Here is a 21,710-nt window from a genome sequence, read left to right on the forward strand (position 1 = left end):
ACCTCTTACTCAACAGTTTTAACTGGTAATGCTTAATGTTTATGCAAATGAGATGTGAGCCAATAGTGTTGATAATAATTAACATTTTTGTTTCTTGTCAAGAAAGAAAAATGTCAAGGCTTAGCTTATACTGTGTTATGTAAAGGCAAGTTATATTTCTACAAGCCATTAACTAAGATTTTTAGACTAGCGCAAGCTTTGTGCACCATTACCTGAGGTGCATAACCTAACACTGGCTTTGTGCAGTTGACCATATTTATTTAACCATATTTCAGACCAGCATGAGGAAAATTAGCATGTACTATTTTTGAGTAGTATGCCAGCAGACAGTATGACACACTGTTTCTTACTTTTTATTTATCCTTTTTAGACTGGTGCTGATTATATGGTATAGTGATACATTTTGTACAGTAGTTATAAACAATTCAAGTCAATGCCTCCTGAGCAAGATAATACTTCAATGACAACTGATATCGTTCTAAAAGGAAGCCTTCGAAAGGCAAAGAGCTGGAACAAACGTTATTTTGTTTTGCGTGAAGGCTCACCAGCTAAGTTGGAGTACTATGAGAATGAAAAACGTTGGAGAGCAAACAAACTCAAGCGTTCCATCAATTTGGAAAAACCTTGGAATGTTGACACCAAAAAAGACTCGAAACATGACTACCTGATAGTGATTTTCACAGAAGATGAATATTTTTCAATGGCAGCTGATTGTGTTGAAACACAGATGCAATGGGTTCAAGCGTTGCAAAGAGTGGTTAGACCAGGTAAATGTTTAGCTATGTCTTAGGAGTTACAATTTCAATTATATGTTATCTTTTTCATTTTTGTTTCCAAACTTCACGTGTTTGTTATGGATAATGGGAAATGTGCTGCAGAAAAGTGCATAAATTATAGTTTAATCTTTTATTTAAATTCTTTCTGCATTACTTGATGATGTAAATAACACAGTTAAGCCTCAGCGTGATTGAAATTGGTGTTTTTGGTTAGTTTAGGAAGTAAGAAACATAATTACATAGCACGTTATGTTTCTTGGAAAACAAACATTCTATTTCAATGTATGTGTTATATAACTAATCGCAGTTGGTTATGATTTTATCACTTAAAGGTCCTGTAGATAAGCAACTGTCATCAACAGCTGGTTTTGCAAAGGTCGAGAAATTTCTTGTTGACATGCGTCAACCGCAGCGAACTAGTGCAATTCCATTGTCTTTGGGTTATAATTGTTGCGATAATTGGGCGAAAGACGTTGAATCGCGTTGTAGATTTATGGTACGATTCTTCACTTTCTTGAATGTTTGCCCAATGTGTGCTTCATAGACCACAACAACAAAACAGCGTTTTATTAGCAGCAGCGGTTTACAGCGAATAACCTCTTTCAAAACGCGCATGTTGTCGACTTCGATACGCATACGCGAGGCAACAGGCGCGGCGGACGAGATAAATTACTGAATGAATTGCTTGCATGCTGGAAGGCGTTTTACTGCGGCACGATTGGGAAGAACCTAGGAAACGGGCGGCATCATCACGTCTATAAACTGTTTAGCACACATTTGTACTCATTTGACTCCGCCGATATGCGTCTATTAACTGTTACTATCAACTAAAAATTTTCAAAGCTTATCAGTTATCACATTCAACTTTTTTTAACTCCGTTTTAGGTTGGTTACTGTACATCATAATCGTGCATACGTTTCTCTTTTAATCCTAAGTATATTGAATATGAGTAATTTTTACCAGAGAGTCGATGTCTTTCATCCTGCTGCCATATTACATTATCCGGTTCTTTGACGTGCGATTTCGTGTAAAAATAGTATATTATCAAGTGATTCTCGGTACTCCTGTTTTTTTCCTTAGCTTCCTTGCTTATATATACCGGTATTTATGCAATATACTATTCACGTGACACGACTGGCATTTTGCGAAAACATCGACGTATGAAACAATTGTTTGAAACCGCTGCTTTTTCCTCGGTTAGTGATGTTTCGTTAAAGCAAAGACGCAAAGACACTGCTACGTTTTAGATTGACGAAAGTAAACTGTTCGAAGTAAGACAATTGCAAGGAATTTTCATGCTCATAGTTTCTTGAGTTTTGTGTGAGTTTGAATTTTTTTAGCAAAAAATCCGTATCAGTTTTCACATTCTGATCACACTGGAAACTTTGTCAGCCATGACATTTGACCTCGTTTTTAACGCATGGTTGATTTTATGAAGCATTGGAGATGAATAGCTCTTTTCAGACTTGTTTTCACGCCGGAGCGTACATTTAACAATAAAAACTTCTCAACCAATTTTTACCTCCACTTGAATTGCGTAAACGGTTAGACGACAGAAGCGACGCGTTAGACTTTGATCTTGTCATGCGCAGCTGGAGTTGATTGACCCTTTTGATGTGTGACTTATGTGCGAGTACCACAGTCTCTTGGTTTACAAGTAAACAAGGCCGAGTTGACGAATTGACGCAAATAAATGATTGATTACTTCTTCGATGCAGCTATCAAGCGTTTGATTTATTACCACCAGTAGTACTAGTGCAACAAATCAATGCGAACGTTGAATAAACGGAAATTCTATTTGGACAACTGTAAGCTCGTACAGAGCGTGCGCTAAAAGCTGCGAAATAAACCTATGCGTCAGAAATACAACACATCAACTTTCTCGCCATAATTTCCTGTTTTTCTGAAATGGCATCGTCGAAATTAGTAAAAATGGGCGAAGCAAGTCAGTTAAATGTGTTACTCAGGGCCGTTCCTTTACAATTCACGTGTTTGGTGTTATTTGAATCATTTATTGCCATCGGCTTGTTATTCAATGACGAATCGGCCGCTGCTTGCTTGCTCCAAACAACGACCACTTATTTTCCCCATAGAAGTGCTTCTACGCTCGCCTTGTTGACTATTTTCAGTAAAAACTCTTCCATCTTGGTCTGCGATGTGGATAGCGTCATGACTCATAAGTTCATAACCAAAATACCTCATACGATTGTTTTCGCAGTTTGGCCTATTAACAAACCTATCACTTTTTTAATACTTTTTTGTTATCTTTTTATCTCCTACGTCATTTTCAATGAAATCATTATAAATCATGACTTTTTTTCTAATTCAGCCCAAGCGCGCTAGACAACACGACCTCATTCACTCATAATATTGATGGAAATTCGTAGCGAAAATATCAGGCGGAAAAAACGATTCCGTAACTTATTTTTTGTTATGCCACATCGACTGTAAATTAGCGGGTTGACGGTGACGCCACTTTGTTAATGCTTACCCACTCACACACCTTACGAAGCCGCACACATAACTTAACAGTAGGGCGCGCGCACAAACACCAGTTGTATAACTTTCGAACACGCACTTGGCCAGCTAGAAAACAGGCTATAGAGTGTTCAGCATTCCGCAGCTAAGACGTAAGGCAATTTTCGGACAAAAAATGCTTTTATTTTGGCAGAGGCGGTTTCACGCGCGATTCGCTAAGCTTCAAACGGATGTTGTAATATCGCATTCAAAACAATTTTTTCTCTCGGTTGAATTGTTTTTATCGTCGTTTTGTTGCTCAAACGTTGTTTTCAACATCCAGTTTTGACTCTGATGCAGGGAAAATAATGTCATGTAATAGTTTTGCTGCCAAGTTGAAATTGCGGTTTTTGCAATATCACGCAGTTGTTCATTTCCAGTAGCGAAATCGTGCTGTGTGTTCTGCGGCTTTTTCTAACGCTCAAGCTGTTCGAATTATTTTGTCTGACCTGCGCGGCTTATCGATTCTAGCGAAAGCGCCATATCAGTCCAGTTTTCCCGAAATCGTGAACATCGTCAGCTAACGTATATTTCAACCGACGAGATGGGAATGTTTCGACCTTCGTCTACCAAGCAAGTCACGTATTGCATGGTAGCAGCGGCGACAGACCACAAAACGCCTTAAGCTTGCAAAAACTGCCTCATATTTTGCCATAAAATCGATACAGCCAGCGTTGTTTTCACTGGGTGGTTTGAGAAGGGTGGTCATAAATCGTGTCTGGTATTTTAGTTTATACGACCGGCTGGCTGGTTGTGCATTCGAGTTCTTTGGCAAGTTGGTATTTCGGATGTCGTTACATCAGATAAAATAGCCCGCGCGTGCCTCGGGGACTCATTTAACTATCGAAGTTGGTCGATATATTGCTTTAACAGCGGTTCGGGGCTTGATTTTGGTTATGACGTCATCAAGCTACCGCATGTGCCGTCGTAATGCGACCTATGGTGCCATAACTACCTTGCAATATTATACTGGATTTATATATCTGTCCACCTTTGTGTAGAGTTTTCAATACGAAGTTCTCGACAATGAGATGTCGTTTTTATTTATGTAAACTTCAGTAGCTATCATGTACCAGTCCCGACAAACGTCGTATGATAATGTATTATATCTATATCGCACCGGTAACGTTATACGGATTTTCGTCCACTCCGGACGTTTTTGAACGATAGTCGTGGCGCCCTGTATCCTGTTTTTAATGAATTTGTTTCGTGTTTCAAAAGGAAAAAACAACATGTCCGAGTGCTAAGGCGCACCAAATTGCAAGAAATATCATCCTTGGATAATATTATGTACAAATGCGTATGCAATCAGAATGAATCTGTTTTAATTTATTAAACAGTGTTTTTTTACAAGAATGACTGTAGTACGTAAAAATATATATAACATAGAAAATGAACGAAAACGAGCGCGGTAAGTTTTTACCTGATGTGTCATTTACTTTGAAGTTATTGGAATTCTGAGTACAATTAAATCATAAATCATTTGTAGGTATTTCGCACTGGTTTGTGTTTTAGTGCTAGAACACAAATACGTTATAAAATTTTGGATCAAAGGTCGTTGGCATTCAATAAAAACAACATTGTTCCAGTTGTTTGTTTAGTTGCCTTCCTCATTTTTCTCTCTCATTTCTATCCTGGTTTAAAGTAGTTCGAACTCGGAGCAGTTTCTTTTTTCCCTTTCGTCGTTCGCGGTTTTCGTAGTCTCTTCTTTTTCGTCGGAATGTTTGCTGGCTGACGAAAACAAGGGTACGTAACTAACTCCTATATCACGCGTAGTAGTGTGGCAAAGCGTCGAGACAAGAGTACGTGACAACGAACGGGAAAATCGCCAACCGTTTGACAAGGGTTTCGGGCTATCTCAGTACGCTGCTCGTCGTTACATCACAATTTGTTGCGTGCTTTGAAAACGATAGCCTGCTATGTTTACGTAAATTGTGTCCTGCTGTGGCATTACTGTTGCGAAAACGGATGCAACACATTATTAATCATGTTTATTTGCCCTCTGGCCACAAACGGTCGCGGATCCGCAAAATGCGTGTTCTGTAAACATTGGCGCCTGTGTTATTCGCATAAAACATTTCGTTAAACCTTCAACCCGGTTTTGTGGGGGTTTGATAGTTCACTGAAAAACTCATCAACTTTTATCGACTTGTTTTGTTGCACTTGGTATAAAAATTCCTGGGGACGCCTACGTTCGAGTTAAGGGCTAGCACAATCACGTTTGGTACTTGTGCTCGTACACGCGGGGACAATGAGCTCGTATGTGCTGTTTATATACGTGTCTGCGTTTGTTTAACTCGTTACCAGGGTTTCAAGCCTATCCAGCCACTCAAGGATGTTGTTTATGCCGGAAGTTTCCACGAATGGGACACAAAATGTTATTTCAGCGCCAGCGGTTTATCGTGCCCATGATCGCTTCTTTCTTTACTATTCAGCCTGCAAACATACTAAGCGATTTTTTCATTGTCTATGCACCAGCCAGCAATATCGCAAAGGTTGTTTTTCGAACTCAGGTACCCCAGTAACCTCAGAGAATGTCAATAACGCACCTATACAAACTATACCTGACGTTTTATCAGGATCTTTGTTTTGGCTGTCCGGTTTGTGGACTCATGAATTGCCTCGCCCGTAGAGCAACCAAGGCTCGACCAGATTATTTGTAAGGGGGTCAGCTGCACTGCTGTGCATTCCGCGAAAGATAATCCATTTTAAGCGCTGACATTGTGCGCATTAGTTTGGCTGTATCGTGATTTTTCTGTCGTATCGACTGCGGCCAGTAGGCTTGTTCCGATTCGCGCAATTGGCGACCTCGATTGTAACGATCTTAACAAATTCATTTCCGAATGACATCTAGAAAATGGTATTTTCCGTTTATCTAAGTCGCCATCACCATCATTGCGTGATCACGATAAACTTGTCTATCTTTTTAGGGTGAGTCATGCCTCAGCGACCGGTACCAATTTAAACAAACGGTGTTGTCAAAGAAAAGCTTATTTACTTGTGGCAACGTCATTGACGTTTTTCCGTCTTTTCTCAAGTTAATGATCCAAACAATCGCCACTGACATAGTGATCATACATCGCTTCACCCTTTACCAATGAGTCATAGATCACGTCAAAACATTGTTTATATATGCGAACAACATCAAATCTGTGTTTGAAGAATTTACAGAAATTAGTCTTTAGAATGTCTTGTTGTTCGCTTTAGCTTTGTTTTGATCGCGCAACGAGATTTTAATTGTGAAGCTTTAACCGATTACAAGTTGTTTTCATATTTGTCGTTTCCGCCGCCGGCCGAACAATTACAGCATAACCAAATCGAATAGCGACAAAAGTATTTCGAAAACAGCAATCATGTATAGTTGACGTTCAAGAGAGCGATAGATGTGCGGCCACTTAAAACAATTGTTAGCATTTTTCACTGGGCGTGGCTTTTCGCTTTGAAAACGAAAGAAAAGCGTAGGCCTTTATGCTGGTAAACAGGACCACGAACAAGATCGGGCACTTTTATTTAATTATTAATTGTGCGAATACGTGACAGCTTCCTTGGTACAACTGAGCATCAGTGCGTCCTGATACTTACTATATTTGCAAATAATTAAAACTGAAAGCGGTATTTTTTTCTTCTATTTTGTTAAGTATTGTCCTCGTAGTAGACGTCAACCAAAATGTCCAGAAAATAGCCCCCTTCCACGATAATTGTACCAAAGTAACAGGATTTTTATTTTTGTATGTCGTATGTCAAAGTGACCACCTTGCCAGAGATGCTGTTTGCAGATGACGCCAAAGGTTATTTCGACATAAAGACGTCCTTAGCTTTAATGCCCACCATGCATAATTGTTGATTGGTTGTTTACAGAACTGCTCATTTGTAGCAATACCATGTGAATTCGTTCACCCAACGCCGAACTAGCAACTTAAAGTATGAATTACCTGATTAATTATAATTATCGAAGTCCAATAACAAATCGGTCGTTTGTGCTGCAGCTCGTCTGACTGGTTTTTGGCAAACGTTTGACAAACGTTCTACCTTCCCGGTAACATAGCAGTGGCATTAGTGTGATATGTCCAGAATAGGTGACATTAAGTGCCCAATCACATTACCGAGAAAGAAATTACTTTGTTCGAAACGTGACCAAAAGCAAGTGGACTTGTCGAAACAAGTGACATTTTACAAATAACTGAAACCTTCGTTTTATATTTTATTGTTTGCGAGAAAAGTGTGGTGATATTGTAACGTTAATATTGGTATGTTTGCGGTGGGGTATTTTGAAAGTAACCTATATAAATGGCAACTGTATCGAAGGCAACGGAAGGAAGAAGAACTGTATAAAGTGAAAAATGGGTATTTGTTTTCGAAACAACAGGGCAATTTTTCAGTCACCTATAATTTGAGGGATGACAAGTAGTAGGTATTGGAGGCTTCGAATACATAAATAATATGCTACTTCCTCTCATTAAAACACCTTCTTAACCGCATGATTGATAATTGTCTAATAATGTCTTTTACACGGTTGCCACGCTGGAGCGAAAACTGCAACGAAATTTTATCGGATTTTCTCACGTGTTTTAAGGGTAGCAGGAAATGGCGTATCTATCTTCCCACAGAAACCAGGTATGGTGGAAAAGCACATTACGACATCACGCGCGCGGACCCTTTGTATTGAGCTACATCTTTCGCGCCTTTAAACCAACGACCGTCGATGTAGTTTTTGTTTTCAGCCCATTTGGAATGCCCTGCGCGTTGCTTGACCAAACCTCCTCAACCAAGCTTCCTGTGTGTTCGAAATACGACACTGCGCGTGTTCCCTTTTTGTTATATTATTGGTCGAACAGTCACAATAAAGCCTTCTCGGAAGTGTGCTCGTAACCGGCCCATTGGAACGCGAGAAATTTCAAAACAAAAACAAAACACTTTGATTGAACGCCGTAATAAAGCGCACGAACGGATCTATTTTGCAACACCAAAACAAACACGTCGTTTCAGTTGAACTTTTGTGGTACAACAATCGCCTTACCCGATTAAACGTATTTTGTCATGACGCATTTTGCGTATTACAGTAATGGCATTGAAATGTGAAACATGGATTAAACATTACTTTTGCTTTTTTGATGCGCGTGTTTGTTGGTGTGAGTCAAATAAAAACACACGTTACAGCGAACCACTTGCTAAATAATAATCTTAGAGCGTAAGTTCAAGCACCACCATCAAAGGAATTTTGCCTCAGCAATTTTATGTCTTTTTTTTCGCAGAACCAGGATCCCTTCTCTTCAAACATGTATGGCATGTCACGCTGGACAACAAAGAGCTGGATATGAGCAAAAGCAACTTACTGATAAACTTGCAAGGACCGCATCGAATATGTCTCACCCATGATCAGATGGTTTTCGTCCATGCCAATAGCAACGGAGGTGGCGATCGCTCCAAAGGAGACCCGATTGAGATCCGCATCACAACCATTCGAGTTTGCGGACACAAGGAGACGAGTTTCTTTATCGAGCCCGGGAGAGGGTCCGGAATTGGAAACGGAAAACTTTGGATGGATTTAAACGATGAGGTCATGGCACAGCAGATGCACAGCACTATCCTGGAACTGATGTATGCTTTAAAGCAGGAAGAAGACAGCAACGGCTACCGCGGACGCTCATACAGCTCAGGATCCAACTGCGGCCGAATGCGATCAGTCCGTTCACAGAACAAAAATCCACCTCCGAGTCTAATTGGGATGGGTAAAATTCCAAACATCTTGTCCTCCAGTAAGCGTGTCCGATGCGACAGTCTTCCTGCTCCTCACGTGGTAGGCCTGAATGATTCCCGACTGCGAGCCGGTAGCGAAGGAGAGCACACAATGAAACGGCCATCAAGGTTTAGCGGCCTGCACGACACCAACGGATCCATAAGTCCCGGAATGCGTCGCTTTCACCATTTCAGCAAGAGGGGCACGTATATTTGCAACCATCATCATCCCAACATAACTCATATCCATACTGTGTCTTTGCCTGGAAGCTGCAATAACTCCAGTGCTGCCTCCAGTACCGAGCACCTCAACGCCGGTTTTATCTCCAACAGTGAATTTTTATCTGCGTATTCCAACGGGGGTGCTCCCCTGACTCCCTTGACGCAGTCGCCTGTGGTTGGAGAGCACCAGACAGAAGACTTCGTCGGCGGCCACAGTCCCACTCAGGGTTACATGCAGCTCTCGACCCAACAACGGCTTCGCTGTCAGAAAACATATCAAAGCAATGGAAGAAGTATGACACCAGAGTTTCCCACCCAAAGCAACCCCACCATCCACGAGGACTCTGCTGCCCACAATTACTGTCATAATTGCTTGTCTCATATTCCATCGTGTTCTTACAACGAATATTACTACCAGCAGCGTGTGCAAGTACTTCCTTTCGAACCAGCTCCTCCACCCCCAAACGTTCAACCCCCTCCGCTTGGACCTACCACAATGTCCACATCTTTCAATCACGAATACACTAACGTACCTGCCCACTCTAGGGCTCCTTCTCTCGATGATAACCTCAGCTGTGGAACCGCTACCTCGTCTTTATCCGTTTCACCTCAACAGACGGTCAATTTTGCGCAAAACGCCGACGCCAGCGAATACGTGCCAATGTCCAGCCACGTTGACACCAGGACATCTATAGATGCATTAGGAATTGAGTCCCAATGCTCCTCTCAGGAGGATGATGGATCACTCTCTGACACGCCAACTTCTTCCTCTCCGAAGAGTTCACAACCGGTAGAGTCGTTTCCCTCCACCCTGAACGAGTATGCTACCATGAACTCTGACAATTCCTCTACGTATCCTCATCAGAAGATGTCCAACACCAACCACAGGAGCCACACGTCACAGTCGTTCCTCTCAAAGATCTACTCTACTCTGGCAAGTGGAGGATCCCTATCCCCCTCCTCAAATTCTCCTGGTCACGGTCGTGGTACTCCTCCCTCAGCAGATTATACTCCAATGAATCCGCCCACTCCAATCTCATCACAAATTTCCGAGAACCAAAGTCGCCTGGTAAACAGCAATCATCAACAAACGGAGGTCTGCAACGGATACGTGCAAATGCGATCTTTTATTAACCAATCGCTTCCAAAAGAAATCGAAAATCGGCGCCGTTCCGTGCCAGACGCAGCAATGCGTGCCAATAATTCCAATTCGACCCCTCCTTATGGTTATTCACCAGATAAGCCGTTTGAACTGATGAATCCCGTTCAGCATTTTTGTCCCACATGCGTTAACCAAATCACCTTAGGGAAAGCAATGGGTGACGATTCGGAATATTGTAAAATGCAGTCGATGTCTCCTCGATACAACTGCCAGCTGAAACTTCCTTGCGATACTTGCGATGTTCCAGGGAGGAACCCTCTGGTAACAACAGCTTCAATCAACTATTTGTCCCCGCCTACGTCAGAAACCACGTCACGGATATCAACTCCGAGTCCTTCAACCAAATCGTCAGACGAGTATCTTAATATGAAACCTCTGCAGCAAGAGGTAGCCGACATATCCTTTAACCGGAATCGCTCACGGACGGGAACTGGGGATTCGGGACGTTCAAACGCTTCTTCCTCGCCCTCGGAATCTGGGATGTTTTCAAAAGATGCCGACATTGCCGACGGATGCCTTCCGGTCAGTGGACGCACGTTTCACTCTATCCGATCGGTGGCGGAGAATAAAAATAATCGTCTCACGTCGCAGAAGAAGGAACGCAACGGGCCTTCAAGGTATTCAACGAACTCGCTCGATCGTCCAAAGAAGGCACAACTCCGACCGAAATCTTTGGGTCTTCGACACACAAGGGAAGGGGGTAATGCCCGCCGTACGCAATCCTTAAGGCATGGGAAAAAATCAACTCCCCCTTCACTTGACATTTTTCGTGGAGCCCACAGATCTTCCCCACCAATCGGTAAACCTACATCGCGACCACCACTTTCACCCGGGGGTGAATATGTGAACATTGACTATACCAAGGCCCAGGAACAGGCCGCTCAATCTCCCTACATCATCAAATCTCACTCGAAATCGGACAGTCCTAGGCTGCGTCACGTGAAGCATTCAAGTCCAGATTTGATTACGACTGGCAGTACAAGCCCAGAAAAACCGGCGAGTACATAAATACGTACACGTAGTTCAGTGTGCTGCTTATTTATTAACATTTTAGCCTTTTGTTGAAACAAATTTTTGTTATTGTTATTTTTTGTTGTTTTCTTGAAATTGTTGCTGGTTTTGCGCATTAGGTTGTACCAACGTTTTGGTTTATGATATCTTATTTTGACGGCACAGTACGAATTTCTGAGAATTTTCGAAAACAACAAGGCTGTAAAACTTTGGTGCTTTGTTGGTCAGATGTAAACAAGGCAAGTCAGTGCTAATTTGGTTCGAAAAAGCAACTTCAAAAGTTTTACGATAAACTGTTCTGTTTTTATTACCAATTGTTTGGTCTTAGTGCACCCCCAAGCTATAAAGTCCTACCACATCGTAAACTTTGTTTTTGTCTTGCAACTGTACCGGTTTTAGCCTGTTTATGGCAACCGTGTTAGCTCTGTTTTGTGTTGTATAGTGTTTGTCAAATGTCCTGGCCCGTACACTCATAACTGCGTTAGCAGTTGTCAAACGCGATTCGTCGTGCAGTATTATTGTAAGGTGGTAGTCACGCTGTTATTGTAATTTATAACCAAATCAGTCCGTTGATAACGGGCCTGCTATCGTTCATATTAACCCATTTAACTGGTGTTTTCAATGTTATGGCTGGCCACATTTATTTGCATTGCTACCAGTACAACTGCTGGTGCTGCAATGTCTATACAGTATTAAGGAAGCGTATTTTATGTGTTGTATCGCTGATACGCATTGGTCTTTCAATTGCTAATCAATGCCGGTAAGCCACATCAAAAAGTTCAATCTGTTACAAGGACAAAAGATGTGCTTTTACCGGCGTGGTACTTTCTGCTTTGATTGCTTTAAATTATTTCAATTAATCCTGAGTATAATTTCCGTCTGTTTTGTTTTTATTGCTTGTATTGCGCTCCCTCGTTTATACAATTGTTTATTCTTTTTACCGAGCAAACGGCATAAACATGCTTCGAAGTCAACAGTCGTTTTCTTGAAACGATTATACGCGCTAAAGCCCAATCGTACCGAGAATTGTTTTTGCGCTATTGACTAATCATCTGTTGCCGGCACTTCGCCAATCACATCCTTTGCGCATAGGTGCGATGTCGTCATTTTTCCAGCTAAATGCTTCAAGAACCTTCCGCGCGTGCGTCTGCCTTCGCGTTTTGCATGATCGCTGGAACGGATGTTAGGCACAAAGCAACTGACGCGATATTTTTATGAATGGGCCGAGCTGTAAGGCAATCGAAGTCTAATTCAAATGGTATCACATGCGTTTTAGGCATTGCAAGGCGAATAGAAAATACCAGATGCGCGGAAACGTTCCTTATGAAAACGCAATCTCATGTTGAACCGCTCAACACGAAATCATTCAGAAAAGGTTTTGCCTCGACAGGTGTCCCAAGATTAAGCGTTGCGCTCAACATTTTATTGTAAGATACACCAAAGCGTCGTCAATACGTGATGCTGATAACTAATATGGTTGAAATCACAACCTCGCCTTCCGATCGTTTATCCACACGTGGGCTCGACGACACAACACGTCATAGCCGTCTGTTATTTCCTTAGCAGACTATTTTTTCCTCTTTTACCAAACGCCTCGTTACTCCTACGCCCGGCTAAAGCTTAATCACTGTTTATCAGTCGATATGCCATATTCAAGCGCATGATTTTCGTTTTCGGAAACTTACGCCAATTTCTACGGTACGCGATCGTAATATCAGGGACCTATTACGACACTAACAATTTTAGGAAAACATCGTATACTTTGGTCGCTTAATGCTCTATCGATGCTTCATAATTATGTAATCCCTTGTTTAGTGAAGAATAATTATAGCGCTGGTATTTGCGTCTTGTTTTCAAAGCGGATTTCTAGGCAGTCGATTTCCAGAATGTCCCTTTCGCTTAATTGTGAGTATGCGCTCACGAATAAGGACTTGTTTATCGTTAGCCTTGGAATTTTGAATAAACGGTAAAGCTAACGCCTTGAATGGGCCGTTCTCATGCTGTTAATAGCATCCGGGAACACAACTTTTTCGCCTAAATCGCTCCCTTTTTGGGAATGACCTTCTCCATACCACGACAGTCACGAAAGCTCAGTCGATGATAAGCCATAGTGCACATTGCTTATTTACACTGTGGAAATTGTTATCTCGCAAACAAAGCACTCCACACTTAAAACTAACACCGCACTTTTCCCCAGTTTGTTATTTTTGCATTTTTTGTGCTTCTGTAGACGCCACTGCTTATCACATTTTTCCAGAACGTTTTCTTGCAAATTAATAGGTTGCTCACCAATTTGAGACAGGTAACCAAAAGCGTTCGAGGTTATCTCGGTTTGCGAAACCACGACTTCGAAGAGTTAATTAATAATTTATCATGCACCGTCTATGTTATAGTTTGCTTTCAATTTGTCTTCAACGGTTTACTATGTTTTTAACGATACGTTGCAAAATCCATGAATTGACGTTCCCAAAAATTTTAATATAAAAGGAAAAATTGTTTTGATTAAAACCGGCTTTTGTTCGCGGTTATCGTTGAATTGAGATTCTTACGTCACCATGTCTTAATTTGCGTCACAGACAGGGCGTGATCTGTTATGGTTAAATTAAGAAAAAGTTTAACCTTAAATTTTGCACCGCCGCTTCTTGATTTGTTGCTTTTTAACGGCGTAGGCGCTTTATGATTTTCAATACATTCGGTGTTTCCCAAAATCGTCACTTCCTAGCATAAAATAAACTTTGAGAAGTATCCCACCAGTGTGGATGCGTAACGGCGACCGGGGCGACAAGCATGGTCCATAAACAAGAGCTTATGTGAGTCATATACGCGAGGCGTTTGAACAGGCTGTGCTTTGAGCTCTGGTAAACTTCCCGCTGATAGTCTCCTGGCGTTTATGCGAAAGTCTTGTTTATGTCGCAAATAAGATGAAATAACAACGGCGCTTAACGTACTCGAAATAGCTCGATCGTTGTCACGCGCTCAAGTCCTGATATTGGCGCTTCTTTTGGAGATTCGTTATCACGGCGAAAATCGTTCTCGAATATCGTCCGTCGATGTTGTTTACGTCGTAATACCTCTGTTCGTCCTAACTCGAGCCAGTCTCCCTTCACGGCGCATCCCTTATTCACGGTTTAGTCATTTTCGAAGGTCTTACTCACCCATTAGCATCGCACCACGTCACTAACGCGTCCAGATACTTCGCCCCAAGCCACTGACGTCATAGTTGGCACAAATAGTCGCACGACAAAAAAAGTTTATCGAACTTTCGTACAGCAACTCCTGCTATCCATAATCGAACTCCAACGCCAAATGCTTTCTCGTGACCGTTTTAGCTCGTAATGGCTCGGAAATCGATGTTTATTAAACCCTGGAGCACGTGAAGCATGCCAGTTCAAGCCGCTCGATCCATAACTACGTTATTACCGCGCTTCCCAGCATGGCGGTCGAACGCGCGTCATTGAATTCCCATTGAAAAAATCTGACTCAGAGATTTCGCATGAGAGCCGGCGCTTAAATTTCTAACCCACATGAAAGGAATTAGCGCACGCATTAACAACATCGATAGCTTTTGTTCTTTCAATTAGTGACAAACAATAAATTAAGTTTAGGCGTTTGCTCAACGGTTTCCTTAAGGGTTTAACGTTTGCGGTTGTTGTCTTCATTTGGTTTTGTGTTTCACCACTTAGTCCGCTTTTGAAAGCCAAGCATGCACTTCCCCACATTTCAACCTCGAAATTCCCCAGGTCGTTTCATTTGGCTGATTCTATGTTTTTTTCTGCGGTACTGTTTGCCTGGTTTGGCGCCCTTTTGCTGCCAGACAATAAGTGTTCGTGTTGCTATCTTGTTTTTGTCGTGTTGTTTTCGTCGTCATGTATTGTTTTGTATTTATTGTATCGACACGAGTCATTTCGAAATTAATATATTTCTATTTGTTGAGTTCTTATTATTCTTACTATTCTTATTATTATTACTTTTCTTGTTATTTTTTCTTCATCGTTTGCGAAAGTTTGACGTCACAATAAATTAAAGTAAAGAAAAATAGATTTTATTTGGTGTTTGCAACCAGTCAAGAAGATTTAATCGCAGGCCGTGTTAAGCTTGTTTAAAATTCATCATCGTACGCGAACGTGACTTAGATATTTAAACAAAGCAAAGCATGCATGCACTGCTTATCTAGGGTCGAGTGCTGAAATAAATCCATCTGCTTAAGGCAAATACATTCATTATAATCCCTGAATATTTCCTCGTGTAAGATTATGTTGAAAACAGGACGACCATTTCTGCAGCTCCTCTGCCGACGTCACAATTCTGCCACGTGCCACGATTATCAGTTGTTTTTCAGCTCAGAAAATACTAAGATCAAATAACAATTGCGAAACACGTGCTCTGCATTGCCATCTCATTTAAAATCATGTAATAAAGCCTTATACAGATTGTAATGTTCTCTGCTCATTCATATTGTTCCTAATTTCACAGCCTTTGATTTATTATGGGATTGTGGGATTCGTTTTTTACTAATAGGCCTACCATACTGGAGGGACAACATAAAACGTAGTCACGTGACATCAATGGTATACTTTCGCTTTACAGCTACGGGCAGCTGCATTATTTGGATTTATCTAAAAGAGTATTAAATTAGGTCGGAGAGGATATTAATACATAGGCCAATACCATATATTCAATGACCTTTCCAGTATTAGATGTCTGAAACGCAAGACACTCCCAAATTGTTAGCCCTTGTCCATATACATTATTTGTACAAGCTTACAACAATTAAAGCAGCATAAGCAAAAGTACAAATTGCCTGTTGGCAGTTTTCGGCTTATTTAAGATTTCACTTAAAGTTCAAAATTAGGTGAAAGCTACAACGAAAAACTGGAAAACAATTCCAGCGTGTTTACCAGCACGGCGGTTGGGTGTGGTAATCAAGTGATACAAGCTGAGATTATCAGTTCTCTTAAAGTGGACGCTATTGACTCATCCTGTTTTTCTTCTGTATATCCAACTCCTACAGTTTGTATACGCTAAGCTAACAGTGGCCAAAACCACCACACTCGTGGAATAAAATGGCGCTGTAAGTTATATGCTACAACGCTGACAAGGCATGAACAATGTCTCATAAGTTTATCATCCGGTATTATTCGTATAAGATAAAACAAACTTCTGATGGCTGTTATGGGCGATGGTACGGGTAGTTAGAAATTGTGCCTATCTTGTGTTACGAAGTTAAATTGCACCGACCGGTGGGTGGTCATTAATAATAATCTGCTGATAATGCAAATGCTTTAAAGTTCACCAACTGCTTTCAAAAGGTTGTTTTGCATAAACGTTCCCCGACTGCTCTCAAAAGTTGTTATGCACAATTTTCAGCATTAAGAATATTTTCATCCGTCATCATAATTTTATACCAAAATAGAAGTAAAGCCGTAAATAACATCACGTGCTTCCGGGAAGGGTGTCACAGGTTTCGCAAGCAATGGACACACAGGTGACCCTGCCTGGTGAGTCCAGCAGAGTGCGTAGGCCACCCATAGCCTGTCAATAAATTTTGAAAGACTTTGAAGAGTGTTGAAACTTGGCCAAACTTTCCGCAAGGCTATATTTGTACTTGGCAATCGCTGATAAAGGATTTTTGGATCGGGGGAAGTTATCGTTCTTAATATCATTTCAGCACTCAAATTTTGCAATTTTCAAGTTTCCCAAAGGTGGCAGTAATTATTTTTTGTTTTTGGCAAATAAACGGTCAAGTTTGCAGTTCTTCCAACTTATGTAGGGGCTATATTAGGACTCTGTTAATTTCATCTTGTAATACTCTTTTATGATTTTCCTTAAATATCCCTGGGTTTCACTTACAGAGTTAAACGTGTAATTGATTTTGCTCCAACTGGCCAAACCAATTATCATATGACGTTGAAATAAACAATCCAGCAAACAAACATTGTGTGGATGAAAACCAAGGATTTCTAATCAGAACTATCTTTAAATGTCATGATGTCTTCAATCTCATGAATGAATTTGCGGTGTATAAATTGTTTTTTATGACAATTTCTGATTTTGAAAAGTTTTGAAGATCCAAGGTATGGGCGAACATAAAACACAGCAACGTAGGCGACAGGAGTTTAAACCTGTTGTAGATTTGATGTTAGGGCTGGAAAAATGGCGACACGGGTTTCCTGCTTGTTTTTCGAATCCGCTCTATTTGGTTGCGTCGTTCGAGCCTCAAATAGCTCAAATTAGAACAACAAAACTCTGAAGTATCTCAGCTCCTTAGAATGAGAATTCTAAAGATGTTGAAATGTTTTAGAACGAACTTTTTCCTTAAATACAATCACGTGATTTTCCCTCTGACAATATTAAGCGTTTATTAAAATCTATAAAGCTTGCTTTAATTGTACTTATGTTACAAGCATTAGTTTCCGGTAGAGAGTTAATTTAGTCGGCTTTTAGTATGCTGTTTGCTGGAATATTTTAAGAGTCTTAATTTTAGTTAAACTTTGTCATAAGCATTTTATCCCACTATATGCCTAATAAATGTGTTTTTGTTTTCAAAGATATTGTTAGGAAAAAGCTAAACGATTCGCCTTTGCTTTAGGAAATTTCTTGTTACAGGGTGAGTGGCAGCGTGCTGGCAGCTTCCTGTATAATTGCTGGCCATTGCACCACGGTCGTTGACAAAATCCTAAGTAGAACGTATTTCACAATGTCATTGTGATGCTACAAAAATCTTTAGATGGACAAGCCAGTAATGCACTGGCAGCAATAGTGTCATGCGGTATTATTCACGGCAAGCTCTGGTGTGATATGTACCTGTTTACAGACAGAAATAGAGGACAAACATCCTATTTATAGCTGAGTCTGCATCCTTATCAACCATATGTTACGTGTTTGTGTGATTTGGAATTCGTTTAACTTTCGAAGCTATTTTCAAATTATCATTATTATTTAACGTCAACCGCTGATCGCCATAAAATGAAACATCCGAATGTCAATACAGAATGTGCAAAGACGCAGACAGAAATAAACATACATGCGAAATGCTGCACTAAAGAAATAAAAACACCGGATTACGTAACAAGCACACAAAACGAAAAGCATTTAACAGATCTTTACAGCATTTGACATTATCAAAACCTTAAGCATATCGCCCAAGCCTTTTATGACGAGGTCAATGATACAACAATACGTACATTCTTTACGTCATGTCAAACATAGCGATGGCGTCAAAGAAGCACACAAGGAATTTCTACTGCGCTTCGCTTCTCTTTCTTGGTCGAGTCTTCATTTTTCGTAAACAAGTCAATGCCGTAACGGTTGGAGGTCTTGGGCAGGTCTCTTTGCGATTGAATTTGCCCATACGTGACGAAAAGTGGGTGGCCGGTAAATGAAACAAACCGACATCAAAGTAAAGACAGCTGGATGAGTAATATCGAATCCTCTTATTTCTTTTTCAAAAATGCGTTATTTTTCGCTCGTTTTTACGGCGAGGTTGGTTAGTATTAGCTAATACTTCTGAATATACTCTGTCACGCGATGGAAATAAAAAATTAATGAATGACTGGGGCACACAAACAGCGGTTAAACAATCTATACAATTTCGTTTACCAAAATTCGACTTCCCGGAAATCGGGTTGCTATGCGAAAGGACAAGGTGGCGAAAGTGTATACGTTTGGTGTAGCTTGTTTACTTCGATCGCAGACGTTTACGTGATGGGATTTCTGTCCTAGTTGCTCTCGAACAAAGCGTATAGGCGTTATTTATATTTGTAAATATAAGCGCTCAGATACTTGTTGGCAATTTATGCGTTTCTGATAATGTTGTGATTCCGCCTATCTCTACCCAAAAGAGTTACAATCTAATGTAATACAGTATTGTTTTGCCGATGTGTATCATATGACTTTCTCCAAGTATTGAGCAATTTCTTCTTGTTGACCTTTTTCCCTCTTATCAGGCATGATATGATAGTTGCACGAATGTATCGTCCAGACAGCTGATTGTTCTACTTCAAACTTATGCAAACCTGATTACGCTTATTTAAATTTTAGGCTGTAGATTAAGCGCTATAATAGGCCATCAAGTATGACGTATCTGTCAATAATGTCACGAAACATTCTTCAAAAACTGTACGTTAGCGTCGTCTTGCGGAAGTTTTTCCAAAACAATGCTCCACAGTAGTATAGTACCAGGATAAAGAATCTTAACCAAAAGCTTGATTGTCTGCATTAATTAAAACTGCTATATAGCTTATTAAACTAGTTCGGGCGAAATTCCAGTCAGATCCCTAAACATGACAATTGACAGCTTAACATTTATAAGTGACGGCATATTTCTTCATTTAGGGCTTTCATTATAAGTAAAGTGTCGGAAACTGCAATTGTTTTGAAGAATAGATGGAACCATGAAACTACAACAGCAATCATTGTATTTGCAGAGTAATGCTTATAATATTTTAATATCATTACGATATACGCAACCTAGTATACGATCTGTAATGGATATACAAAGTAATACAGGCGAAGGAAAAAGGCGAAGAAAGATATCGCCAAACGCAAAAAGAACAGACGTAAAGACAATATAGAATGGATCCACATATGAGATATGCGTTGAACACAATCGTAATGATAAGAATAAAATTATTGATATTTTCTTGTCTTCAATTGATTCATTTATGTAAAAATGTTGAAATTTATGAAATACCACAAAAACTGAATGTTTTGCATTCATATCAAATTCGGTAACCCGACAACCAAAACATTTTACTTTCAAGTGTTACGCAATCTTTGTATCTATTGGGTGGTTGGTCACGAGGTGGGCAGTTGTTTTTACAAAAGAACTGACCAAAAATAATTACAAGTTTCCATAAACTCTTCGTCGTAGTGACCGTGTTGTACAATCCGGTGCCACTTCGCATGTAAGCTCTTGAAAAATCGAAGAAACAAAAAGACATGAACCAGAGCGGAGCCTGTGTTGTAAAAACAGAAATATTTGCAATGTATTTTCAGTATTAACGAAACGTTAATTTTATCGGAAGAATAAAAACACCGAGCCGTAAAAATCAAAATATGAAACGGGGTCTATTGGAATGTGCCTGAATTATACCGTTTAAGTGGGTTTAGTGGTCGCGCTGATCTGTCGTTCATTGTTATAGCATCATCGAATTAATCATCTTGCTCGTCTTTTAAGCTCTCGAAGCTTTCCTACATTTTACGTTCATTAACTGCGAGTGCTATAACAATACGGTGCGTAAATAAAATTAAGGCACAAACAATTTACATCGGTTTGCTTACACTATAGCACGCCTTTTATTGCAATACTTCCACATGAAGCCTTGAAAGCAAATGATGCAAACTGCGCAATTTTGGTTTGAGTGTGATCAGATGAATCTTAAACCAAACGCGAGCAACCGAATATGATCATTTGAATTCTAATCTGCAAGTGAGCAATGTATTATATATGCTTAGCACGGCTGAATGAAAAGCTTGATCCAGGTTTCTAGTTAATAAACAGAAGGAACTACAGGTTGGGTTACTTTAAAGCATGTCATTAACAGTTGCATATAACGTGGGACATATCTCCTATTGTTGTCAATCACGTACTCATGCCTTATACTGTTTTGAGCTAAGTAGATCCAAAGCGTTCATGCAGGAAGACTTGATCGCGCGTAGCACATATCCTGAGGAAAAGAGTTTGGTTCTCTGTTTAAACACTAAACTTAACGACGTTTTAAATTTAAAATATTTTAAACCGGAACATGGTCCGCGCGAATATATCCATAAATTTAATGATTTCACGAGCGAGGGCAAGGTTACCCAAGAAAATCTAGTGTGTCGGCGGCGAGCACAACCGCTTACGCTTGAAATATGAAAATTGTTACGTTTTCCAGTCTTCAAAACTTTTTTGATACACACATTTTTTCATGTATTAAAAACAGTAATTAGATAAAGCGGTCGTGAACCAGGAGCTCATACTGGCAGGACCTCAACTGTCGAATGACTTGAGTCTACAATCGAGCAAAACAATCGACAAAGTTAGTTGTTTTTTATAGCTAACATCATTAAATTTCTCATTGCGCAAAACGTTTTGCAGTTTAAAAAATAAGTTTAACTCGCTCTCAGCATTTCCTTGTCCAAATGCTCTTTATATACGGCAGTTTGTGCTGCTGGTTGTTACCATCTCGTGTTTAACCCTATCTAAATCGGGTGAGCGACATTTGGATTTTGTCTTTGCGTGGCCTACACTGCACACAAATTTTCAATCGTTATTTATTCGAAAACCATACGTCGTAAACTG

The 21,710-nt window shown here is 40.3% G+C and overlaps 1 protein-coding gene across 1 annotated transcript; it reads left to right on the plus strand.

The window, feature by feature from the left end:
• Positions 1–351: 351 nt before the first annotated feature.
• Positions 352–15,465, plus strand: LOC143450763 (uncharacterized). Its single transcript, XM_076951438.1, has 2 exons — positions 352–767; positions 8,547–15,465. Exons 1-2 carry the CDS (start codon positions 434–436, stop codon positions 11,420–11,422), a joined length of 3,210 nt encoding a protein of 1,069 aa, XP_076807553.1. The 5' UTR covers positions 352–433; the 3' UTR covers positions 11,423–15,465.
• The last annotated feature ends 6,245 nt before the right edge of the window (positions 15,466–21,710 follow it).

This window comes from Clavelina lepadiformis, chromosome 3 (genome assembly GCF_947623445.1).
Source record: "Clavelina lepadiformis chromosome 3, kaClaLepa1.1, whole genome shotgun sequence".
Classification (NCBI taxonomy): Eukaryota; Metazoa; Chordata; class Ascidiacea; order Aplousobranchia; family Clavelinidae; genus Clavelina; species Clavelina lepadiformis.

Excerpts from the sequence above, each read along its gene's own strand:
- LOC143450763 (XM_076951438.1), top strand. The coding sequence starts at position 434 with ATGCCTCCTGAGCAAGATAATACTTCAATGACAACTGATATCGTTCTA. Across the intron at positions 768-8,546 it reads GCAAAGAGTGGTTAGACCAG|AACCAGGATCCCTTCTCTTC; the intron begins GTAAATGTTTAG and ends TTTTTTTCGCAG.